The sequence below is a fragment of the Manacus candei genome, unplaced genomic scaffold, assembly GCF_025592945.1.
Source record: "Manacus candei isolate 608988 ecotype Guabito, Panama unplaced genomic scaffold, ASM2559294v1 h1tg000095l, whole genome shotgun sequence".
NCBI classification, from domain to species: domain Eukaryota; kingdom Metazoa; phylum Chordata; class Aves; order Passeriformes; family Pipridae; genus Manacus; species Manacus candei.
In genome coordinates, this window is record NW_026138143.1 from 2,064,558 (window position 1) to 2,090,956 (window position 26,399).

Genomic DNA, 26,399 nt, shown 5'->3' on the forward strand with positions numbered 1-26,399 from the left:
AGCCTTGTGAAACTATGATCAACAGAGGGAAGTGGTTTCCACCACAGGACACCTCTACATTCCTCTTTTAAATTGGTTCATGGAGGGGGCTGTGTCAGGCCATCACACCTTGCAACATTATCTGTAATGCGAGGCAAAGTTCAGCCTAGTGCTAAGCCACCTGAGCTACCCAAGTCCCCTGAGCTGCCTCAAACACATTGAGGGACAGCATCAGTTCCCTGGTGGGCTCTCTCAACAAACTCTATACCACACGAGCGTTATCATATCTAAAGCTGTACCTATTTGAACGTGCCTATTGTCTGTTCAGGCATAGGTCGATACCTAAGACAGATACATGATTTCCATGAGAAGTTCAACTTGCTGAGCTTCTTAAACAGTGGAGAATAACAGAGTCAGTGAGACCACTGATGCTAACTGCAGCACTGTGCCCTCAACCTGCAAGCTTATTCAGGGCTCAGCATGCCACTACAGGCCAAGAAAACAGGAACCACAGTGATGTAATTCAGAAGGAAAGAAGAGGAAATTGCTTCAAATCTGTGAAATATATAATCTGAGACTGATGAAGATTTGTGTGCTTGCAACATTAGCCATAAAAAATTAATTCTTGGGGGGACAGCAGCATATTTCACTATATGTCATGGTGCTTGAATTGTGGCCAGTTTTTCAGTTATATTCTTAGTCAAGGAGGAAAAACTTGTCATTCATACTTCTCAGAAAGTGTTATGCTGTTGTCCTTACCCGGCAGAGCCACTGGCGAGCCATCCTGTGGTGCAGCCAGCAAAAGAACAGTCCAGAACAGCCCTTTTCAGTTCTTCTGCAGTTGCTAAGCGAGCGCTCAGGTCAACACAAGCTTTCTCAGCTTCAGCTAAATCCAGACCCTGAGAGTTGTTCTTGGACTCAAGTGCAAACACTTTCCCTGCAACACCAAGAAAGGACATGCCATTCGTCATGGAATTATGCTCAATACATATTCAACAGAAATACTGCAAATTATCACCGAATAAAGTCTCCATGCTTTTACTAAGTTTATTTTAATGGGCAACCTACCTTTTGAAATGGGTAATTTTATCAAGACTGTAAGTATCTTTGTATTAGCTTTTCTTTTAATTTTGTTCAACAACAGAAAACCAAGTGTGGCTAAGCCCCTACTGATTCCTAGCTCATAGGAGAAGCTTGTCTTGCTCTGTAGGTGTGTGCTTAAGATCTGGAGAAAGAAAGCATGACACTCTCTCATATGCACATATATAGTCAAAGTCAGAACATCTCTTGTAGGCTACTAACACTGGAATTCATTGCTAAACATTTTACAGTTACTTTATAACAGCTACACCTATAAAGTAAGCACATTCTTAAGAGCTAGTATTGCAACCCAGTCTCCCGTGTAGAAATAGATTTATATTTATACTTTCTCTAAAATCAAAATTATATCAGTATATGACAACTTGAGTCTAAATACAAACTACTTTTTTATTATGTCTTTTTAAAAAGACAGATAAAATTTTTTCTTAATGGAAGGCTTTTTTTTTTTTAATTAGCATGAGAACATGTTTAGCATAACAATTTTTTGGTGTTATCTATATATTCGGTTTGGTTTATTTTAATTTTATTTATCTAACACCATGAAAGCTGTATGGGTGAAAGTTAGAGGTTTTGGCAACTGGGAACAAGGCAATTGTGTTTTTGGCAATGACACTTGAGCAGTTACTGGGTTATGGAATAAACGTATTAGCTGGGTGTCTCCAGAAAAAGAAATAAACACTGAGGCAGTTTACAGTGCTGACAGTAGAGTTGCCATACCTATCTTCTTTCTGATGATATATAAATCAGAATAACTTCTAAATTGCAAAGATACGGATTGAATTTGCTTGTAGGTGCAGGAAGAAAATTTTTAAGCACTGCTCATTCAGTAAATGCCTGGAAACACTTACTTATGTCTCATTTCCAAAGTGGATTAGCGGTAGTGATTATAGGAATGCATAGCTTCCAGCACATACTGAGTGTTCACTATGTAGTTAGCTTCACACTCACAGGATGTATTGACCAATATTAGGAATCCTTCAGACTGATTCTGCCTGATTCTGCACCAAGTGCCACCCCCACCACATATTATTTTAATAAATTGATAAATCTAAGTCTAATCCTAAATACAGGGAACTTACACAGGGTAGGTCTGTCCCTGAGAGCTTTCTGTTCTCACCTGTGCACAGCTGAACCCACTAGAAGAATAATAGTCTTACATCAAAAAATGCAAGGTTTCTCTCAAGTAAACATGGGTTTTGTGTTTACATCAGTTAGCAAGTGCAGATGGGTACTGACGAAAATTCCTGCTTTGATGGGAATTCTACATGTGCACAGTAAGAAATCATTCCGACTTGGACAGATGGCAATTTAAATAGGCAGGGCAAACAGCTATGAGAAGGAATAGAAATTCAGAGTTCCCAGAGTGATTTTCTCAGGCAGTTAACAGTAGTTGACCAATGAATACAACCAGAAGCCCAGATCAGTATCCTAACCAGTAGACTACATTGTCTCTTGATTCTCAACTGCAATCAATATCATGAACTGTAATCAGAATAGGGGAATTTACACAAAGTAGTGAAAGAAGCAAGTACACAAACATCCTAAGTACACAAACATCAGGTTTCTTTGCAAAATATCCCAAATAATGCCCATGACACTAATGTCACAGCTCCTGTTTCTAAAGCCATGAACAGACTAGTGAAGTATGCACGGCCAAGGGAGAGAGATAGTATAAGCAGAAAGATGATCGTTTTAAACAACCATTCCAAAGTTGCGAAACAGCTTTGTTCCTAAAGGAAATCAAATGTAATCAAATGTAATGCTTTGCTGAGGCTTTGTCCCAGATAAAAAATTCTACATTCTAAAAACATCCACATTCTACATTTCACCGCTTGACCGTCAGGATTGAGATGTGTCATCAAAGACATATAGGGTAAATTTGCATAGTATCTGATGTAAATCATCAATGTTAGTTTGACATGGCAGTAACCTTTATTTTCCAGCTATTAGTATTTCAATTAGAAGACTTAAAGAAAGGAAAATGATTAAGCAGGTAGTTCCATTCAGATACAATCAGAAGAAATTGAGTTAATAATTTAGTCTTTTCACTAATAAGCAACAATTACATTTTTAGAGGAGTTTAGATATCCAAGGCAGAGGCTGAGACAGCTTTCCCTAACTGCTTTTATGTGTTTACTAGTGCTTACTACTAACAAACTACTTATTAGAACCTATGAAGATGCTGATTCAAAACAGAGTCTTGTCATTTGTAAAGCTATCTAATATGTTTAAATTCTATACACAAGTGGATTTTAGGGTAAGCTAGGAAAGATGTGCTGGTTGGGAAAATTACAGTGAGCTGCTTTATAGGAAATTCTGGTTAGCCAGAAGGCTGACCCGCTTAACAGATCAAACTGTAAATCTTCTCCAAAGTTTTAGAAGCTCTATGGCCATCTGCCCAATTTTAAAGATTTGTCCTCTGGTTTTGTCTAATTTCTCACCTAGAAAATATCATGGGATTTAAGGTTCACTTATCAGATGCTTGACCAATGGAATAGCTGGATCCTCAATATCCTGAGATGTATAACACTACTGAGGGGCACTCACAGGAAAAATATACAGGAGACATGCTACCATGGTAATAGGAAAAATACAAAAGTGCATCAAAACAGGAAGTCCTCTTAAATAAAAAAGACTGCAACACTAAATTGAATTCTGCACCTTATAGTGTCATGGTTAACATGTGGTATCATTTTCAATCTAAGGGAATCTAAGGATTCTGTTTAATTATTTGTAACATTTTTATCGCTGCTAGTTTTAATGAAAAGTTTTTTAGAAAAGGTTTGTCTCACATACATGATGAAATTACAGTATTTTTTTCCATTGGGGTAGTTGAAATCAGTTTTCTCTCTGGGATAATATCAAGAGAGGTGTTGTCATTCTGTTTTAAATATGAGACTGCTCTATATTTTCATAAGACAGAGGATCAAGGATCATATCTACATGAAGAATGTAATATGCCTTTGGTTGTGGCACCTCTGAACAGCCACCATGTCTGAGTTTCCTCTCAACTCTCTTCTTTCATTTTTGACTGGAAACCTTTGTTTCCCATAATGTTTTCACCTCCACAGGTGGGGTAGAAAGTTGTTACAAAAACTCTTTCTGAAGAGTTCTTCTTTTGTGAAGCCTTTCTAAACAAAGCAAGTCCCTATGGTTTAAAGATCAAGATAAAATCCACAAAGTAGTATTTCTCAGGAGCCTGAATGAACATGTTGAGTTTAGCATGTTCAGAATGAAAAATATCCTTGTCACAGTAAGGTTTTTTCAGATTCCCATTTGAAACCAGTGAAAAAGTTTTTAACGTCAATGATAAGACATAAATAATAAGACATAATTCTTCCAACTGCTAATTATCAGCTGGATTCATAGTTCTGATGGAAAGCTCACATTTGAAATCAGAGAGTCTCTCTTTAGTGACTAGCCTGTATTATATTGCTAGCCTCCACCATTATCTGATCATTATTATTATAGAATTTGATTATATTTTGATATATTGATAATATTTTGATTAATTTTTGCACTAAAACTTTGCAAACAAGAAACAGATTAATATAGTTTTTACTTAAGAGTAGCCAAATATACTCTGACTGAAAATGTAGATCTCAGGGCTTTTAGGAAGCGTTTTTATCACCTTGTTAAATTCCTGCATAACTAGACTGTAGATTTCCTCCAATAATTCCACCATCAAGTCCAAAAATTCATGGTTGAACTAGAGCATGTCTTTTCAACATGCATCTAGTCATGATTCAATGCCTCCAAGTAACGGAGAATTTACAGCACACTTTATAGTAAACTGTTCCAATGGTTCATTACTCTCACTCCACCTTATTTCCAGCTCCAAATTTTGCTAAACTCAGCTTCTAACAACTGATCCTTATTATTTTTTCGAGATTAAAGAGCCATCTGCAATCAAATGTATGGAAGTCTAAAAACAAAACCCTTCAAAGATAAAACCAGCCCAAAACCTTCATATTTTGTGGAATGTCAGTGGATTTAGCAGAATTCTCTTGGTTATCAAGAGAGTTTGTCTAATCTATACATATTCTATGTAACGGACACAACAAGAAGTTCTTTTGAGGTGCACAGGTGCAGCTCAAAGCCCACTGAAATGAATTCAAATTTCTCCATGTGTTCAGCAGGATTTGCATTATGCTTGAAGAAGGAACATAAAATTGCATAGCCAAATACACTCTGAAGTAAGAATGTCTCGCACAAATAATATAATATGAAAACACTTTAAAAGGTGTGCCCAGTGTGCTAATCTCATGGAATGACACTTCCTAGTTAAAAAGATAAAAACTAATCAGTTTCAACAAAATAAATGGGGTGACAGATGTGCAAATGTGGAGTCTAATACATTTTTACTTGAATGTTGAAAACTTCAAATTAGGTAAAGAGAGCAGAGGAAGGGAAGGACACTTCTGTACCTCAAGAGCAATTTAGTTTCCATTTCTATGGGTGTGTGTAACAATGGCCTTGATTGTAACAGAAAGGGTGAAGGATTCAGTACAGAGATTTGGTTAGTTGCCACTTCTACTTAGTGTTCATGACTGTGGAGTTTATTTCTGTGAGAAACTAAAGTGAATGATGTCTTCTTAAATTCAAAAAATATTACATCATCAAAAAACCAGCAAAATCAAGAGGCCACCTTTGTGTTCCTCCTCAGCTAAACTCAGTTGGAGCCTAAATTTTGATTTTACTACACAGTTTAGAATCAAATAGTTGGAATTTTTGTGGAAGAATCTGCGTTGTTTTGAAAGCAGAAGCCTGAGATGCTTAGACACTGAAATGCATAGACACCTGCTACTCAAATGGGAGCATCTAGAGAGAACAGAAGAGAAAAAACATGCTTTTTTTTCCTTTGCTTGAAAAAAGGACACAAAACAAGACAAAGGAAGGACTATAGTAGCGTTTTTTTTTTTTCCTGCTTCGGACATCAACAGTTTCTAGTCAGAAGTATGTATCTCAGATCCTCACCTGTTTGTTCCTAGCTTTCTGCATTCTGGATCTTTTCCCTTGCGACCTCTGCAGTCACTATAGTGTGAACACTACCAGATGACTGACTTGACCAATAGGGTTTTCATGTAATCCAAATTTAGCCAACAGATCAACTCCACTTTGGAACAACTAATAAAGTTTTGAAATTAGCACATTTTTTCAATTCAGGAGTGTCTTGGTAGGGTAGATGAATTGCCATCATCCTCTCCTGGCATTCTCTGTCTCAGAGCAAGTACTCTTCAGAAAACTATGGTTCATATGTGTGCATACTTTAGCAGCCATAAAAAGACAAAATAGGGAGGAAAAAAAAGCAGAGGCAACTCCTGTGCAGGACGCAGGAAGTCACATCCTTGTTCTCCTAGTCCAGCACAAATTCAAAGAAATGTTAACCCCTTGAACTGGTACATTGAGAACTGCCACAATAACCCATATTATTCTCCAGTAACCACACTAACGGTAGTGGCACTCCATGGTCCATCAGGGCAGGAACAAGCCCTCAGGGAGCCTTCTGTCCATCTGACCTGGACCTGAACAGCTATGAGCAAGCACATTTCAATTGTAAAAAAAAGCTACAAAGTGAAACAAAGCTATATTTTATGTCGGCATTTATTTCAGTCTTTCTGGAGCCTATCTGTGCTACAGCAATGTGTGCCGTGGTAAATACTGGTCAAAAGAGATCAATTAAGCTTTGGGGCTTTACACCTTCACCAGACCTCAATGGCCTCTAGTTTTATTGCCTGCTCTCTGTCATTATTTGTGTGAGAGATAATAAAGCAAAAGTCTTCCTTAGGGAAATATATTGTAATCAGTTTCAGAGGTTTGACTATAACAGGGGTCAGTTTGAATTTCACAGTTTTTTTACAAGGCAAATTCAAAATCCCTTCAGTGGTTTGCAAAACATTCAGGTACCTTTAGTTAAAAATAACAAATACACAAGCGCATATGTGTCACCCAGAATGGTCCTTTGGCACTTAAGTGACATTTGTGTGTATTAGAGACTAGCACAATTGCATTTACCCTACAATTTAACAAATGAGAAAGTGGTTTCTGTCTGTGTCAGGCCAGAATCTGTTAGAAAAGAAAGTAATAATCCTGTTTTCATCCTCTCAGATCTTCTTAAACACATAGGCATAAATTTTAAAGTCCACATACATTGTTTTCTTCTGTTTTACTGTATAATAACCCAGATGGCTTATAGGACAGTGTTACAGTTATTTGCTTGAATATTAATACCAGGAAAACCCACTGAAGATCAAGTTAAGAACAGACTTACGTATTTTTCACAATGCTACTCAGAATTTAAATAAAAACGGAAACAACAGTATTATAATAATGCATGACAACTGTAATGTACTTTAGATATTCTACCCTTTAATTCTTAAAAATGCTTTACCATGTGTGAAGTAAATTTGACAAACTGTTGAATGATCTTTAAAATCTGTCATGAACTCTGCCTTAAAATGATCTCCAACATTTTTTCTCCTTTCTCTTTTAGAGGACACCTGTTTTTCTTTTAGATGATGACATTAGTTCTACAGAAATAATAAATTGAAGGGTGCTCCTGAAAAAACAAGGGGATTTTTCAGGTGAAGCACTGTTAGCAACAGAAATTATTATTCCTGTCCTCTCTGCTTGAGTTCTATGGAGAACTCTTTTTCATGGATATGCTTTCCCCCTCTTCCTTCATTTCAGAGGTATTTTGCTAGGGAAGGAGTATATCCTAAAACAGAATTGCAGTTTTGCCTATTGCAATGCAGTGCAGTTTCCTGATGTATTTCTCTCTTTTTTTTTTATGCTTAATGAAAAGTAATTTTCTTCAAACTTACAAGACAGAGTTCTGTTGTATAAATGGTATTTTACACAAAACGGTGGAAAGTACAGGCAAGATTAATTTTCTCCCTTTCCTTTGCCATATTTTGTCACCAACTGAAATAAATTTAAGTTAAACAGGAAAAATACTCTGAGAACAAACAAAAAGAGGTTTTTGTTGCCTTACAATGTTTAAGATCTGTTCTCTGGAATAACGCAGCAAACATCAATGGTAAAGGATTAGTGTATTGAAATAAAAAAATCCTGAGATCAGGCATAAATCTATCACAGCTGTGAAAGTGGAAAAATGTGGCCACTCAGCATTGCTCTCCCAGGAAAAGACACAGTGGTTTCAAAAATAAATCGTGTTTTTGCTAAGGCAAGGTGGTCATCATTATCACAGGCTGAATCATCAAAAGGGCAAAGGCTACTGGAAACTTTCAAGGGATGCAGCTATGCAGGATTACCAGCAGTGAGTAAAAAGTCCCGTTTCAGAGTAACCGGCACCTGGTGCTTCAGCCAAATTCATGTCCTGAGCACATCCCTCAGCAGTGAAGTGCAGATGAAACTCATGTGCAGAAAGGCAAGTAGTCATCTTCAGCGTGTGTGGCACTGAACAGAAAATGTTATGAAAGTTTTTCACTTTTTGTTTTCCCTTCCTCAAGAGCCTGCCCCAATAAATTGACATTGCAGGGCATCTGAAGTGGGCAGATGAGGAAGTTCTTTGGAGAAAAGACGTCTCCTAAAACATAGTTGAGTCTTCTTAGTCGTGTTCTGGCTTTGTTTTATTATTCTTATTTCCTCTGGAAAAGTTCACTATCCTGTCATTTTGTTGTAATAAAATAATTTCACCCTTCTGAGATCTTATTTCCTTTCTCTGCTTAACCCCAGGATTTTTGTAGAGTCTCAAAAACCTCTGAATCAGAAGTTTCCTAACCCAAACTGGGGAGTGCATTTAAGCTTCTTATTAAAAAAAAAAAAGTTTTTGGTTTGTTTGTTTTTTTTTTTTTTTGCAATAACACATTTCAACATACAGCTCTCATTCCAGCCATAGCAACCCAGCCCAAACTGAATGGGAGACTCACCATCAGCCTGAACAGAGATGATCTGAAGAATGAAGAAGACAGATCCCACACCCTGGAGAAAGGTGAGAGAGGGTCTCTGAGAGCCTAGAGCCATTGCCCTGTTTGCAAAGCCCTCAGCCGCAGGAGGTTGGCTGCCGAGGCGTTTTCTCTCTCCTCCTCTGCACTCTCTCAGCGGGGTCTGCGGTGATGATTTCAAGGAGCACTTTCCCTCGGCAGGATCCTGCGTCTTGGGCTTGCACTGAAGGCGGGAGGGGTGGAAAAAGAAAGAGGGAGGGAGAGAGGAATCCTTGGCTTGGCTAGTGTGAAGGGGAGGGGAAGGTGGGGGGGAGATGTCCAGCCAGCTGGGGCTGGGGAGAGGCTTTATCCAGTCCCGACTGCAGGGCAGTGCACACGGAGAGCCGGTGTGAAAAGTCACATTATCCTGCCGGTAAATACCTAATGGATCACGGTGGAAGAAATGTAAAAGCCGGGAGGGAGAGAAAAGGGGGGGAAAGGACAAGCGACGAGGAGAAGAAACCCCTGGATGAGAGGAGAAGGGCAGCTAGGTAGCTGGCACTGGCACGTGGTGAGTTTGTGGGCTTAGCTGTGCATCTCCAGAGGGACGCCTGCAGACGTGGGGAGTGTTTTCCTCTCTCCAACGTGAAATCAGCCAGCAGTGCCTTGCTGAGGTCAGTGGCTGCTGCAGCGAGAGTGATGGTCTCCAGGTGAAGGCTGAGGAAAAGTGCCAAATGGCATGGGACTCTGCCGGCCAAGCCTCCCTGAAGATCAGCATCAGGATGGGTTAATCTTGCTATTTCAGACTCCAGCTTCGGGACAGGCATGAGGAACTGAAGGTTGAAGCAGGGATCTGTCAGCTAGTCTTCTCCAGCACTCCTGGTCCAGATGAATGGTGCTGGTCAGCTTGGAACACTCTGAAAGCAGCTGATGAAGGGAATTTCCAGTTCCCACTAGCACTTACAGCACTGACATCTGTCCCTTATACTCATTCGACTTATATCTGTCCCAACACAAGTCAAAAGAATTCCCCACAATAAGAGGAAACATACTGGTGTTGATGCCAGGATTTATTTCGCTAAATATATAAACGGAATAGTTTTGTGTTGCTGTTGGAACTCAGCAGGGCTCAGAAATGTTGTTTTCATATTCCCATCCTATTTTGCTTTTATTTCAGCTTCTTAAAATTTTTCCCTTAGAAATTTGAAGCTGGGCAAAAATGCTCAGTCTGGCTAGAGACTGAACCACCAGGAACAGAGGCCGTGGTGTCCTACAAGGCAAGGTGCTGGCAGGCAGTTGTAGGCATCTTCTGAGAATGGTGAACCTGCTTAATGTTGTTTTCCGTCTGACTGAGATGACTCAAGCTCAGGAACTCCTGTATATGATACTCAAGGAACCAAGTAACACCATAGTACTGGAAGCTTTAAAAATACCCACATTTGATGAATTTGAGCAGATAACACCGATCTGTTGACTTTTAAAGAAGTCTTCCTCCTTTTTGTGCCCATATCTAGCATGTGAATGTTCACGCTGAAAACTTGCTTTGAATTTTCTGTTTATCTTGACAATAGGGATGGCAGCAGCTTATTATGGCATTGCCTTACCAGCCTAACCTGTGAGGAATACCTCCAAAATTAGAAGGATGGGAAGTTTCTTGCTCACTTAATCTTAAAGATAGGATAGTTGGCATAACAGAACCACAAAACTGCATTTCATTTCAATGGAAACTCTATGCTCTGTACAACAGGCATTAACATACAAAGTGACAGAAAGGGAAACAGAAAATTGTGACATTTGTTGAGTTTATGTTTCTTTTACGTGGCATAGCTAATGGCATAAAATGCAGTTTTAACCCTCTGATGCTCCAATAGTCCTACCTACCCCTACTCTAAAAATTAGAGGACACAAAAATATGAGAATGTGCTGAATCTATACACTTTTAGTGAGCCAGCAAAGAGATTCCACGAAACTGAGTAAGCAATTACAGCAAGACACACAAACATTAACAGAAACCTGACATGACCACAGCAATAGCTCCAGATTTCCCTGACACTTGTCATAGGGATGATGACTTTGTGGGCCTTTGCTGTCCTCATGAGTTTGACCAAAGCAGTCGGAGGAGAGGACAGTATCTTCCAGTTTTCCATCTAAAATTCTAAAGATCTGTTGGATTAGTTTTGCTATAATTGGCTCATTTCCTTTTGTTGATATATGTAAAGGCATGTTGCCACTCTGGCTCCTGTCTTGGAAAATCTCAGCTTGTGTTCTTGAGTAGAACATCTTACTGATTTTAAAGAATTACAAAATACCATAATATCTGTTCCTTTTTGAAAGCATAAGCAATTCATAGAATGACCTGGCTTCTTCTTGCCATCCCATCTCAACTGTAAAGAAAGTCTGTAAATATGGAGAGGTAAGGACACTTACCAGTTATTAATTCCTGGAAGGTTAGTACTTCACTGCCAAACAGTTGTCCTTCCAGTCTAATATTTCTATCGGCAAAAATTCCTGCTCCTAGTGTATTTTGGAAGATTTACATAAAACTGAGCAGAGTAGGTTTTACACTTAAATGATATGCATTGTTTTACATTGAAATCGACGTTAATCAAGAAAAAAATCCCACTTTTAGAACCAAATCCTGCTTCTTGAAACCAAAAACTCAAAACAAAATCTGGAAGTTAAGATGGTTAGAAATGGATACAACCTCTTGCTCAGAAAAAGGTATAACCTTTTGCTCAAAACCTCTGGCATTCATAGCACTGTAGTAACACACCAGTCAGACTATTCAGTGTATGAAATACAATGTATTATTACAGATTACAAAAGATTAATTGTATGTGCAGCTTTACATAAATCATAAATCATGCCTTCCTTGGGATCAGTGAAGGTGCCAACTGGGATATTTTATAAAACAGTGCTTCCCTACGTGTGAGCTTTTATTTAGGGAGAAAAGCATGTGAAAGCACTGTGTTATAAAGTATGTACATATACACATGAATGTACACACACAAAACAACTTGTGTGCTGTGAAGCACACAATAATGGTTTGGACATCTAGTACCTGAGGAGCATCTGTATACATTTACATCTGGAATATGTCATTCAAGTTAGAGTGGCTTTTTAATACTAAATAAAATATCTGAAAGAAATACAAGTGAACAAAGACACATTTGAAAACAGGAAAATGTGTATTTACTATAGAGATTATTGTATTTCATCTCTTCATATCTACTATTAGGAATATTTATTTTCTGTCATTGAAAATTTATGTACTATAAACATTATAGATGTAAAGGCTCCAATTCTGCAAAGTCTAACACATACTCTTAAGCTTTTCCAAAATACAGACGTAGGATCCTAAGGTCTTGAGCAAACAGACATTCAGAAACATTTGCTATCTCAAGTCAAGCTGGGCAGATGTTGGCAGATTTGTTAAAATGCTGCAGCTCGTAAAGAAATTGATCTTTAAAGAATGATGGAAAGAAATAGGAAAGGTCACTTTTCATATCAGAATAAAGCACAATAGAAATAAAGTTTCTGTTAAGATACCTCTTTTCTGTCACTGAAGCATGAGATTCTGTTCATCATGTTTCTCTGCAAAATGCAATAGCTTTAGATGTTGACTGTCTGCATAACTTAGCTTGAAGAATTGAATTTAAATGGAATATAAGCTTTAGGTTTACTTATCATCCTAAATTTTTTTTTTAAGAAAGAGATCCACATTAATATATGAGTGAGGTGGTGACTAATTTGCTCTAAGCAAATTAGAATTTATAATTAGAATTTATTATTAGAATTTATAATACAGCCTGGAATTTCTGAAGTACTGTCTCAAGATGAAGTTGAAAGGAGATAAATACAGAAATAAGTGAGGCATACAGCTTGCTACGTGCCTTACACTCAGCTACAGTGTCTACATAAAATGATAGCATTACTGAATAACTATTTGTGGTGATCCGTGCCCAGGTGTGAGTTACCATATGCAAACTTTCAGATACCAGTTGATATGTATAAATGCCATGAAATAACTGATTTCCTACAGGTCAGACGTGCTGGCAACAGCTGTCCATAGAATGGTGAGAGCAGTGAAAACCAAAAGGACTTGGGATGTGCAGCTTTGTAACACATCAACTTGAAAGTCTGCACAACCTCTTCAGTCTCTCTCTCCACGTATAAATGGAGATAACCAACTTCACACACCGTTCTGATATGCTTTTAGTAAATCAACAGAAATTTCTTCATAGACACTTTTGTAGTATCATATCACCATCATGACAGACGGCTGCTTTCCTGAAGTCTATGACTTGTGCTGCTGCTAGAAACAAGAAAAAGAATTATGGCTTGGCTTCCCAAGGACCTGTAAAGGGATCTTAAATACCTAATAGATGATATAGCATTACATACAAGCACTGCAATGACTGACATCTCCTAAAGGATATGGAGTCTGTGTGACCGAAAGGCAGGCAGGAAACCTCGGTAGTACTGTACACCTATTGTATGCATGGATAGTACACCTACTGTATACTGGGATCCAAACTTATTCTGCAGCTGTATCCAAGCTTCTAACCCCCAAAAAACCAACTGGAAAAGTAAGAGAAAAAAGAGGGAGAGAAAGATTTCTTTGTTTATAAAATGTGAATTATTAAGCAACAGTAACACAGACAAACATTTTTCAGTGTCTGGCAGTCTGCAACAGTCTACTAGCTGCAGGGAACTTTTTATTTTATTTATTCAAAGTGTTTGCACCTAATTAAATGAAAAAGTAGAAATGTGCAGAACTACCTGAAAGTAATTCAGGGAGCTGACAAAAAATAAAAAGAAATTTAAAAAAAGTAAAAGGCATATACCCCACTTTGTGGGTGGTGGGTCGCACACAGGGATCTGTGTCATGGTGCTGCTGACCCTGAGAAAGATTGTGATTCTTACACTTACATCATGTTATGTGGGGTCAGGTGTCGTCATGTGACAGGCCATGACCTTCATATAAATCACTGCCATGTAAACTGTAAAAATCACACTTCATTTCTTGGAGACTGAGCAGTCTCAAGAAAAGAATGAAGGTATCTAGCCAGAAAACAGCAGCTACAATATTAGTGATATAAAATTAATTAATTTTTTCCTCTTTTTTTTTCTTTTTTTGTCAAACAGGACTAAATCAAACATCTGGCTGTTCTTGGTAGGTGTTATTTGGCTGGGGGTAATGTGATAATTTTTACTTTCTTCTTTTTTTAAATCTTTTAATCTTTTTTTAAAATCTTTTTAATCTTTCTAGCAGCAGTCTAATGGGTGAAAATTATGTTGCAGCATAAAAAAGTACTCAAGTTTACCCAAACAGTTTCTATTTGGTTCTTGTGGGCATCTGTAAAAGTAGGGGTAGAGACAGAATCTAATATTTTGCCTAGATTTCCATCTTCAGCCTGCAGACAAACCACTCCCATTTCACTATTTCATCCTCTGTTTCTCACGCCCTTTAACCTTTACCAGCTGATGTCTTCAGTTAGACAGGAGAGAGCAATTGCATTCAAGGCTACCTGCATCTACCTAGTCTATAGCTGCTGAATGCCTACCACTGTGGGTGTGTGGCATGGCATGAGCAAGCCACATGGGATTTGACTCATCTTCTCACAGTTCCAGGGCAACAACCAGAATAAAGACGGTCTCTTTCTGGGGTCCCACTTATGCTGGGAGTCTCCTCCAAAGCAGGGTGTCCACACCAGCACCTGTACCTACATCAGCAGGGTGCTGCGCTGGATCACCTGGACACTCAGGGTCACTGTGAACGAACCAACAACAGTTGAACTTCAGCATTTATCACAGAACCTCACACCTTCTCCATCCACTCCCTCTTTGAGTCCCTCCCACCACTCGTGAATCCCATTGCACGAAGACCCAGAAATGCTACAGGGCCAGTGACAGAAAGAATTTGGCCCCAGCAAATTTATAAGGTGCCACCTCTCTGGCACACAGCACACGGCATGGAGTTACCTTCCTATGGCAGAATTGTGCTCCAGCATCTCAGCTTTGGTTTTCAAAGGGACACATCTAGTCTTTCTTTTTGGAAACAGACCCTGGCAAATACGGAAGAAGGAGATGTGCAGAAAGCTGAAAATGGCATCTCTCAGAGCTGCAAATGCTCCCAGCCAGGGCTGTGGGGAACATACAAAGCCATGGTTGTAGTGTTTGTCATGCTTCCAGCATAGCAATTAATTTGTCATTTATTTTACCAGTTGCTCATATTTTGACTTCTGTGTCTCAGCCTCCTTCTCCAGCTATTTCCTTGAATTTAGTTAAACTGCATTCTAACCTGTGTTCCCTGGACCTAAAGGCACCCTAATTTCTCATTAGGTGTTAGCTCTGCCCTCTAGTGCTGTATGTGGCACAGGGAGTGGGTGTTGCGTCACAGAGCCATGGCTCTGACATAAAGCCCAGATGGTGTTCAAAACCTGACTGGTCAAACGCTAAAAGGTCAAAAATTTACATATTGACTAAACTAACTTGACATTTTTTGTGCCTCCTGGGAGTGGGTTACCAGGCTATTTGTAGTCTGTTTAAATAACAACAGATCTCTTAAATGCAGCCTGCCTAAACCCAAGCATTTTACATTACCAACTAGTTCAACTAAAATCTATTTATTGCACGCTTACATGGCTCAACCTGTGGCTCTGATCCACCCCACAGGTTCTCACCTGGTGGGAATGTGACCAAGTGCTGCTTTGAGCAAAGGCAACTGAGGAAGTTCTTCACCTCAGTGCCTGGAGTTCAGGGTCATGGTGGAAGGAGCAGCTAAGGCAAAGGGAGCACAGAGCTCTACTGAATCAAAACGTTTTCATGGCAGGCTGTCACAGTAACCAGACATGGTATAGTCATAAAATATAACTGAGTTTTGGCCTAGAGTCTTTGCAATTTGCAAACCTTATGCAAGAACTTGTGATAGTGCTTTGCACTTAGACAGTAGTATTTTTAAGTAGAGTTTTATGCAAACTCTAAAGTGCTGTGTTTTTCTAATTCCACTTGGGGAAAAATGACATGGCTCAAACACGCTGTAGCAGTTAAGATAAAGTTGCCATGTTTCCTAACTCAGCAGAACTGAGTAGAAGGAGTTGAAAGAATGGCTGTTGATATCAATATTTGAAATGCCTTCCCTCCTTGCACAAGCCAAGCATGCTGATACTAAGGTCGCTGTAACTTTTTGATCAGACAATAAAGAAGAGGAGAAGGGCAAATACTGAAGAAGCTTTGATTCTTTCTTGCCATAGATGGTCATTCTTATTTGGGAACTAAATAATCTTTCAGATTCCCTATTTTCCCTTCCTCCAGGTAGCATATAGATCTTTCACACAAGGCCTCTTTCACACCTCTTCATGATCTCTCCAAGATATACAGGTACTTGAGGAGAGCAGAACTGAGCATCTGAAAATGTAAAGCTTCTGAGTGATATGTAAAGATTGTGAGAGCAGATCAGAAAAGCCCAGGCAGATGCAGATGGTACCAAGCAACCGTGGGAGTCTGGGGCACTGAACCATGGAGAAAAGGACAGGAAGAAAATTATCAAGGTCTTTAGCTCTGAGGCTAGGGAAAGCCTAATTCCTGTTTTCTCAATTCCCCCATCTCCATCTTTTCAGAAAATATGTTTATCAGATTCTTTTCAATCTCTTCCGTGTGTTTTAACATCTTTCCTCCAACTCTTCAGCTTTTGAGTCTCATGCTGACACTTAGCTCTTCTGGTGGTGTGTGTGGGTACCAGAGGGGTGGTAAGGGGCACATGTATCAAATACCTAACCAACTTAATCAGCAGACTTCCCTGCCATCAGTTTTACAATGGTTAGGTTTCAGCATCTTGGGAACAGCATCTTTCATCTTCTCCCTTTCATAGCATGCGTCAGTTTGTGTCAAGGAAAATGGATACACAGCATTCAAATGCTATTCACACTGTCTGCCAAATACCATCCACAATACCTAAAGTTCACTACTTTTCCATCCTTGCAGTTGTTAGGAGCTGTCTAACAATTAAAACAATTAAACAACTGCTAAAGCAGACCCTACAAGCCATAATGGCGACAGTGGTTGGGCAAACATAATTTTTGTACCAAAATCTGATCTTAAGAGTCTATGACTTAATGTCAGCCCCTTGAACTGGTCAGCTCTTCCAAATGGCTTTGAGTTGAATAATGTCAGGAACTGTAATTGATGTGTCCACAAATGCCAGGCTACTAACATTGCAACCATTACTTTTTATTACCCACTACAAAAATAGTAGTGGATTATAATTAGCTAAAAACAAACAAACAAAACCTGGAAAATATAAATATGTTGTTATATTAAATTTAAACTGACACCAAAATATGCATTTTTAGCAGTGGAAGTAGGTAGGATATTTTTGATATTAAAATATTTATTTTAAAAAGAAAAGATGTATTCTCCCTCATTTGGTTAAAAGAAAAATAAATCAACACTGTGTGTCCTCAAAGAATTGATCATTTGAGCTCTATAAGTAGAAGGAATTTTATAATAACTCGGTATTCCTAGGCCAGTCCAGAGGTTGAATATTGCTACTGAGGAGATGATTAATTTTTTCTTTTTTAACATATAAATCACATATTTAATTTGCAAACAAAACTGAACCCTGCCCTGAAGTTGGGAACATCTGCAATTTGTAATTGTACAGAGAAGCTGGGAGAAGGGAATCAAAACAAAAGCTTTTTGTGTGTACGTGCATGCACACACGCACATGTGTGGGTGGGTGTGCTTGTGTGGGTGTATGAGAAAGAGGGAGGGAGAGAAAAAAGGAGAAATATTTCACCTGATTCTTTATTTTTGCAACTCAGGACCTGGCAATAGGTGATTTCCAGGCATGGATCTAATGTTGCAGACCTCATCATATGCTGATACCTCCAAAATTACATATCTGGCTAAGGCTTCCCACTTGGAGTACTTTGATATTTTTTCTTTGTGCCTCATGAGTATGTGATATGTTTCAGTAAATGTATGAAAAAGACAATCTAAAGAATGGAATTAAGTTAGATTTAAAGTTCAATATTTGCAAAAAAAAAAGTTATTGGATAAGAAGATTAAATAACAACCTATCTAATAAAATATTTGAATAAATAAACCAGCATTCAATTATACAATAAATACTATCTAATTTCAGTAGCTGGGGTATTGCTGACCAAGTTACTCAACTAAAAGTCAGTTTTAAATCAGCAATGAATTATTCACTAATACATAGTGCCCAAAATAAGTCCTGTCTCAATCTAGTTTGGTCTTTAGTCATATCATATTTATCAAACCATCTTTTCTCTTTATCTGTCTGATCTTTTTTGGTCTTTTTTTGGTCTATTTGTCGCCCTTGTGGAGCACAACCAGTACTTACAACTAAGCCAAGCAGCCTCAGTGGAAGAGAGGTGAGGTATTCGAGTGAGAGCTTTACATGTGAACACAATTGCAAATATTCTGTGCCTCCATTGCAAGAGGGAGAAATTTATTTTTTCAGTGTTTCAACCTTCTTTTGTTGGTCAGAGTTGTACCACAATAGCAATCTCAGCTTCCCATCCGAGTCACAGAATCAGTGCTTCTTTGGTTATCCTTAAACTTCTCTGGTTATGTATTCAGCACTCAGTGAAAATATTTCCATCCAGGTAGACTGTACAAGGAATCTTTTTTGACTTTTGGCTTTGCATTTGAAATCGGGGAGGGTGTGTGTGTGTGGGTATTAATCTTGACATTTACCTGAGATTAAATATGGTTCACCAACTACAACAAAGCTAAATCCAACCTCCTGAACTAGATAACATTATTAATTACTCTTTGTTCCATAGGGACACATGGTACATGAAATGGCTAAGCAGGGACTAAACATGACACATCTATTTCACAAGCTGTAAGAGAAGATGGTTATAAAGACAGCATGTTATAGCATGCATGAATCTTGCAAATTCACTGACATGTTTAAAAGGAGATGGGAGGTACTTCAATGTACATTTTTGGGGCAGAGAGAGAAACATAAAAGAGTTTAATAAAAGAGAAAGAACAATGAAAAGACAATTCTACCTCAAATGAGAGGGTTAGGAAGGCTACAGGAGACACGCTAGCAAAAATATACAGAAGAGTAAAAAGGGAAGAAATTCTAAAATAGAGAACAACCTTCTGCTTTGAAGAAATAGCCAGATTTCAGTGTGGTTTTCTCATTTTTTTTTCAAATTTTCTGCAAGTTCCTTCAAATCTTTTACAAGTCAGGCTATGAAAAAGTAGAATGTGACAGCCCTCAGCAAAGTTATGTACCTACTAAAGAAAACAAATTTTACAGATTTAATTTCAGAGTTAAGGATTTTAAGAGTGTCCTTTCAATCCAACACGCCTAAAGATCTCCAAATTTCAAGTTAACTTGGCCCTCTGGAAGAGAAATATATGCAGAACTATACGAGTGTGCAGCATTTAGAAGTTTGAAAATACCTGATCTCCAGCGGTACACCTGCTGCCGCCCATTTGCTTTTTCAGGGCTAATCCTTGGTTAAATACTGGCACAACTTCAAATAATTAATTACAGATATGTAACTATTTATAGCCCTGATAGATTCCAGAGCCCCAAAGCAGCTGCCAGACTAAAGGACAGGTATATGCAGAATTTTGTTTGCTCTTTGTTTGCTTCATCTTGGTTTCCACCCTTGATTTCCTTTCTCTTTTCTGTTTCATCTCAGTTGCTGCTTCTCCTTCCCTAACTCTCTGTTCTCATGTTTTTATTCACACTAACTTGTCCACTTTCTTCTTTTTCTGTCCTACCCTGGACTACAGCAAATAAAACAAAATATGAGGGGAACAAGACGAAGGATTTCCTCTGTAGTAAGCTTATTGCACATCTTACACTTTTTGGTACGTGAAGCCTTAGCATGGGGCTAGGACTTGACTTGAGGAAGAGTAATTTTTATTTGGAAAAGAGAAAGCAGCTTTCTAGTACACATGGTTTCTGAGAAAACCTTATCTGAGTGTACCCTGAAGGCTAAAAAAACCAAAGGCAAATAAAAGGAACCTCAAATTGATTATTTTTAAGACAGAAGGTAAATAAAAAGGAACTCCAAATTGATTATTTTTAAGCCACCCTCATCACGTATGATTTTGGAACACTTAGTGTTGGCAACACTGCAACAAAGATTAAGCATAGGATTTGCCAAAAATCAGTCTGAGTTTTCTCCATACATTTGCTTCCTTTTCTACTCTTACCTTAAATCCTAGTGCAGGAATTTTTAGGACTAACTGTTAAACTCTACCGGATGCAAAACAGCAGTGTCCACCCTGAAAACTGGTGAAAAGAAGAAGCAGCAATTGAAATAAGGAATAGAGGAATTTTGTGACTGTCGTGCTTCCTCCTTTCTCAATTTCCAAATGAAGATGGGCTCTGAGTCTAATTCTGAAACCAAAGCATTTTTCTGCGTCATTTCTAGGGCGGGTCTACCAGGTCACATGTCCTTTTGTGACCACAGAGAGCAAATAATGACAAAAATGGGTGGTAGTGTGACAGCATCGGCAAGAGGTGAGCAGTATTTGTCCCTAGGTTCCCAGGAATGAGAAGGGAACATGCTAGCCACAGCATCATCTTCCCCTCGGGTCTAAGGGGTATTTGGTCTCCCCCAATTTGCTTAGCTTTGCTTTCAACAGCCTTAATGATGTCTCATAGCTCAGCTCAAAAAACCTCTTCAAATGTGACCAGATCTTTGTGATGGATGAAAAAGTGTTTAACGCTCATTACCTTTGTATTTTTTTGTTTTGTTAGGAGAGGGAGCAGCAGCATCAAAAAAATTACAGAAGTGCAATGGTGTTCCCAGTTCTCGGCTGTTTTCATCTGTTTGTGTAGACAAGGTGTCTGGCACCCAGGTCATGCTGGAAATACCCCATGCCATGCATACCCCTCTCTGTGCAGCTGCTACCTTATTTTTCAGTCTCTTCCAGGCACGAACTCATCTACTCCATTCTGAGCTGATACAAAGCTCAGAAATCAGGAATTGTGGAATCCATAAAGGAAATAGCATACAAAGAAGAAAAACAGCTATTTACAATTAGAGCGACTGGGGTTTTTCCAAGAAATTCTGATTTTGTGTATTCCTCTGCCCACGGTGTTTCAGTTTCTGCGGTGGATAATTTGATGGATCTGAATTGGAATGACGTTCAACACCGGCAAGGCAGAAACAAACGCAGAAACCTTGGCAGCGCTGCTGCTGGCTGTCTGCTGGTGGTGAGCGTGTGGAGGATAATCAGCAGTGTAGTTCAGGACACGGTGAGTTAGGGCTCAGTTGCTGAGAGTGAGCCATGGAAGGGGTTGAGCAATTTCTGTCCAAACTGAAGCTAGTACAAGGATTTTGTGGGTGTATCACGGAGATGCCTGACAGCTGTAATTACATGTATGTCATGAGGCAGATGAGTGTCTCTTAAAGCCTCAGCAACCCTAGGAGATCACAGATTCAGGCTCACTTTTCCAGAAGATCATCAAGCTCTTTCTGCATATTAACATCACATCTTGTCTCTTTCCTGATCCTTCTTGCTATTTTGAAGTTTTCATGTTACTGAGTAAATGGGCATAATATAGGCTCTAAACTTACCCTGCTTCTTTCAGGAACTGCATAGGAAGATAAGGTGCTTAAAATCAGCAGTAATATCCAAGGCTGAATGGTACATTTAGGAGCTGACAGAAAATGGCCTTTGAAGCAGCACCTTTTCAAGAGTCAAAGGGTCTCTCAGAGATACAGCCAAACTGTTAGAAAAATTCCCGACTGTAACGCTCATTTGTCCAGTTCATAAATCTGCCTCTCTATTCTTCAAAGTGCCAAAAGCTATCTAGCCAGACATCCAGCTTTTATAAGACAGTCTAACAAGCTGTCTGGCTCAATTAGTTGAACTCTGACAGTGCTCCAGATTTTCAGTCAGCAGATCACTTTGTAAGGAAAATATCTCCTTGCAGACCCAGTTCCCTTCTGGTATTGGTAGCTTAACCTACGACATTACAGTTCTTAAACACTTTTTTTCAATGAACCACAAGAAAAAGCTTTGCAGTCCATCCACACACCACAGTTTCAAATCCTCAATTCCTCAGCCTTTTTTTCTTGGCCTTCTTCACTGTATATAGTAGAAGCAATATTTTCTATGGTCTGGTTGTGCATAACACAATGTGAAAAAAAAAAGCTACATGTTTGGTTATGAGTGAGAAATTCTGAGTACAAAAGTACTATTTGGGGTTTCTCCAGCCTGAGCTCACTCTGTTCTTGGATAATCCTGTAACAGGCACAAATGTAAATGGCCCCACAGAAGTTGGACTCTATTACCAGGTTAGGCTGCATATGGTTATATCTAATTTCTGTTTCTATTATAACTTCTAGTAAAAAGCTGGTATGGCTCAGTTAAACAGAAACAGTCCTTATAAAAGCACAGTTAGGACTTTTGATCAGTAAAGAGTAAAATAACTACTAGAATTACAGACTTGATGTGATGCCTCTTTCCAAAAAATGACACACTTAAGAAAGTAAACTTCTTTTCCTAGCTGCCCAATTAGCCTAATTCTTCAAGTTTTACCCTTGACAGTCAGCATACATACAGAGAGATTCTCTTCCTCTCCAGGCAGAAAAGAGGCAGAGACATTTTCACCTTCCTGAGTTTTTACTGTTCATCACTAATGGCTTCAGTAACATTCCCACCAGTGGTCGCAAGAACCTGTCTGCTCTGGTGATCCACCACTAGCAATGCAGGCATCAGTAACGCAGCCACACAGGCAAAACTTTAAAGTAAAAAATCCAACCAGAAACCTGAAAAACTGAAGACTCAAAATAAATTGTTCCCCATCATTTCATGCACAGTCTCCCTTTTTTTTAACATTGACCACTCAAAGCTTATTCAAATATGTTCTATTTTTTGACTCAAAATGACAGTGATAAAATTCTCAGTCATGCAAAACACAAAGAAAAAAGGTAAATACACAGTAGAATACAATGCTATTAGAGCACTTATGTTTTCAAGATTTACTACATTTCAGCAAGCAAATTCTGCAAAAATATGTAGATTCCTTTTTGTCTGTGTTTATTTTTTGGATTTTGAACAACTTTTAGCAATACAAAATTAATCCAAATACGATGCTAGTTCTGTATAGTACATGGTTAACTTAATTCTGTACAAATTTTTCAGCTAAGGGTTTAAAGTATAAGACAACAACTTAGCATCCTGTATGAAGAAAATATCAGAGAAGAAAAGCTATTTTTAAACTAGCTGCATTGACTTCAACACACTTTAGAGCAGACCTTATTTTCATAAACTTCACAAGTTAATATGCTATTTTTATGAGAGATAATCAGCAAGATTATGTGGAAAGATGTTGGCAGAGTTACACACACAGTAAAACAATTCTCAAAATACTAGTCATTATTTTCAATTATGTTTTCTATTTGATTATTAAAGGCCAATCTTGTTGACCCAGCAATATACACTTGGCTTTGCAGCCACTGTTGCTGCTTAGTAATGTCTTGGGAAATCCTATGCCTTTGAAACTCCATGCAAATCATCTAAAAGGAGCCAACATTAACACTCAGGCTGAATTAGAAAATAGAAAAATACACAAAGTGAGTTGCTTAAGGACAAAGTTGTCTCCAGCTAAAATTAAGCACTGATTCACAGTGACATTATGAAAACATTAAACTGTACATTAAAATTCCTAAACATCGCTGCTATTCACAACAGGCCAATGCAAACATTTGTTACTTCTCTGTCTGAGAGGGAATTTGTAAGTTAGGAAAATGATGTCAGTAAAAAAGAATTCAAAACTAATTTTATCTGATTGGCAAGTGAGTTCAAGTACTGAGATACTAAATAAATATTTGACAGCACCATTCCATAGTATAATTTATTTCACATATGCACTAAATTAAAAGGAAAGCTTTTCTAAACTGCAAGCAATTTCCAGGCAAACCACTAAGCAGGATGACGGTGATGGCTGCCATTGTGTCATGGTAGAGCACCTTCTTACCGTTGCAAAGGTTTTGCAGCAAACCAGAGTTTTGAGGAAACAATCAAAACCACAAGGCAGAGAACAGTACAGTAAGTCATGCTTTTGTCATGCTTGTGACAAGGAATTTAATTTTATACCACTGAGTGTTCCTGCTTATGAGGGAGGAGGAAACAATGCTGAATGCCTGACCTTGTGTTTGTATCAGTAAGGCTATTGCCATTGAAAAGGAGTTCAGAGTTGTGCCTAGCAATGGGCATTGCTGGGAAAATTCATTCCAGCATGATAGGGGTGTTGTTAAGATCCTATTTAAACCTCTGATGTGTCTCAATGAGTGTGTGGAAATGTGTTATTCGTGCAATGACTAAAATTCATGGGCACATGATTGCACAGGGTGAGATGCAAGAGGTATGCAAAGGCTATTAGATGTGATGCCCAAACAGATCCAGAACTCAGAAATGCTTTCAAAGATACAGCGTGTGCCATTTCTTGTTGAAATGGAAGTTACAGAGGTGCCACACTTTTAGGTCTCTACAGTTTTGGAAAGGTAAGTCTGTTCAGTAGTTCCTTCCAAAGCAGATTTTCTATGAAAAGTTCTGTTATTTAAGATACAAGCAAAGAAGAAAGTGTCTCACTTCATTACAAGGACATAAAGCTGCATTTGTAATACTGTAATTATGGAGATAGATAATCAACCTGGTTTAGACCTTGCTGAAATGCTAGGGTCAAAGTTAGAACTGAAATTCCCCAAAATTGAGAGGCTATTACACAGAATTTTTATTTAATCCCCCGTAGAGACAATAAATAGCTGCAAAGTTCAGCTGGTTTTTATCCCAGAGGACTTATCAAAGGCAAGGTTTATAAGTAATTATAAGAAAATATAGGTAACAAATGCAAGCCTTACCTCTATGTGAAATCATATGCTTTTAAAATACTGCAATATACATGTTACAACAATGTTTTGGATGTTAAACGCAAAACAAAAAGTATTTGATGCTAGTTTCACTTAGAAAACTGTTGCAATAAAATCTGTGCTTTTTCATCCTTTACAGAAAAAGCAGAGTTGTAGACATCTATTGTCAAAAAAAACCAAAAGAAGCTAAATGCAAATGCAAATTTGATTTATATTATGAGACTAAATGCAGAATTACTTTTTTTTATTACAGTACATTTTATGTTTTCTGCTTCTTCTTCTTCCATAACTTAGAGAAGCCTGGAATACCTACTCATTGTCCTACAAATCATGACACCTCAACTAATATGTCATTAAAATAATTGAACTATTAAAAGATAAAAGAACTATTAAAAGGACAATTAATACAGACAGTATTGAAGGTTCTACATTAATCTTTCCTCTCAATCTAACTATTTATATCATATGTGAATACATATGCTCTTCTCTTCTTGACGTACTTTCCATCATGTACACAGGGTCCTTTTTCTAGAGAGTGCTAATACAGAAACATGCATTTGTTGTGAAGCTTCACTAATACAATACAGAGTCTGTATGGCACTTTGGCACTGTTCTGGATGAAAAGCATTACGTGCACGTAAGCTGTGTCATTAAAAAAAACAATTTGGGAGATTAGAAAGAGCGAAAGCGAGAAAGAAAATGATGGTTCTGAAAGAGAATAATGGCGCTAGGAAGTCAAAATTTTATCTTCCTAGGCTTACATAATTACCAGTCTGAAGTAGCTATTCACTTTATTTACCCTTGTAAAATAAACTCTCTTTGTGTGCTCATATGTTCTGTTGCATTTTGGAATTAATTGCAAATCATGTCTATTGAAACACCAGCGACAAATCATTTTCTAACAATGTGCAGGAGGAATGAAGAAGGTCAACTCGTAAATTAGTATTTATTCAGTCACCTACTAGCCTTGCTTCCAAACTTCAGAGATCTCAATATCTTCTTTCGTAACTTCTCCAGTTTTAAAACTTTTGGCCTAAATGTCCATACACAGATGCTATACGTGCAATTTTATGCAAAAAAAAAAAATGGAAACAGATTGGATACAACTGCTTGGTTTGTAGATGTATTATTTCAAAATCTGTATTACTTCAAAATACATGGAAAGTAGCAACTGTTAAATTTAATACTATCTCTGAGAATATGAATGTGTGGTATAAAGTTGTGGCATTCTGAATGACTATAGAATTTTTTTAGTAACACTTCAATTAAATGGCTACTGTGAATGCCATATCATGTCAGCTTAAATTGGTGAAACTCAATTAAACACAATACAGTTAGCTCTGATTCTGACCACTCTTGAAGTGAGCTAAATCATGACACATCCTGATATCTGACTAGGTCAGGTGCTGGGCTAGAGCTGACTTGTTCTTTGGTTACTATAAAACTGATAGAAAAAACCTTGGTTTTGACAGGAAATAACTTCAATAAAGGAAATGAAGTTTTGTCACCACAATAAGTTACTGTTTTCAATGTCATATTACTGAAA

General features: G+C 38.1%; 1 protein-coding gene across 1 annotated transcript in view; it reads right to left on the reverse strand.

Annotated features, from left to right (window-relative positions):
- Positions 1-9,081, reverse strand: part of SUSD5 (sushi domain containing 5) — a 40,011-nt gene extending 30,930 nt beyond the window's left edge. Inside the window, exons 1-2 of the mRNA XM_051768521.1 lie at positions 8,973-9,081; positions 739-916 (exon numbers count right to left, since the gene is read on the reverse strand). Of these exons, the coding sequence (XP_051624481.1) occupies positions 739-916; positions 8,973-9,066 (272 nt within the window). The 5' untranslated portion in view covers positions 9,067-9,081. The remainder of the gene's footprint in view (positions 1-738; positions 917-8,972) is intronic.
- Between the last annotated feature and the right edge of the window lie 17,318 nt (positions 9,082-26,399).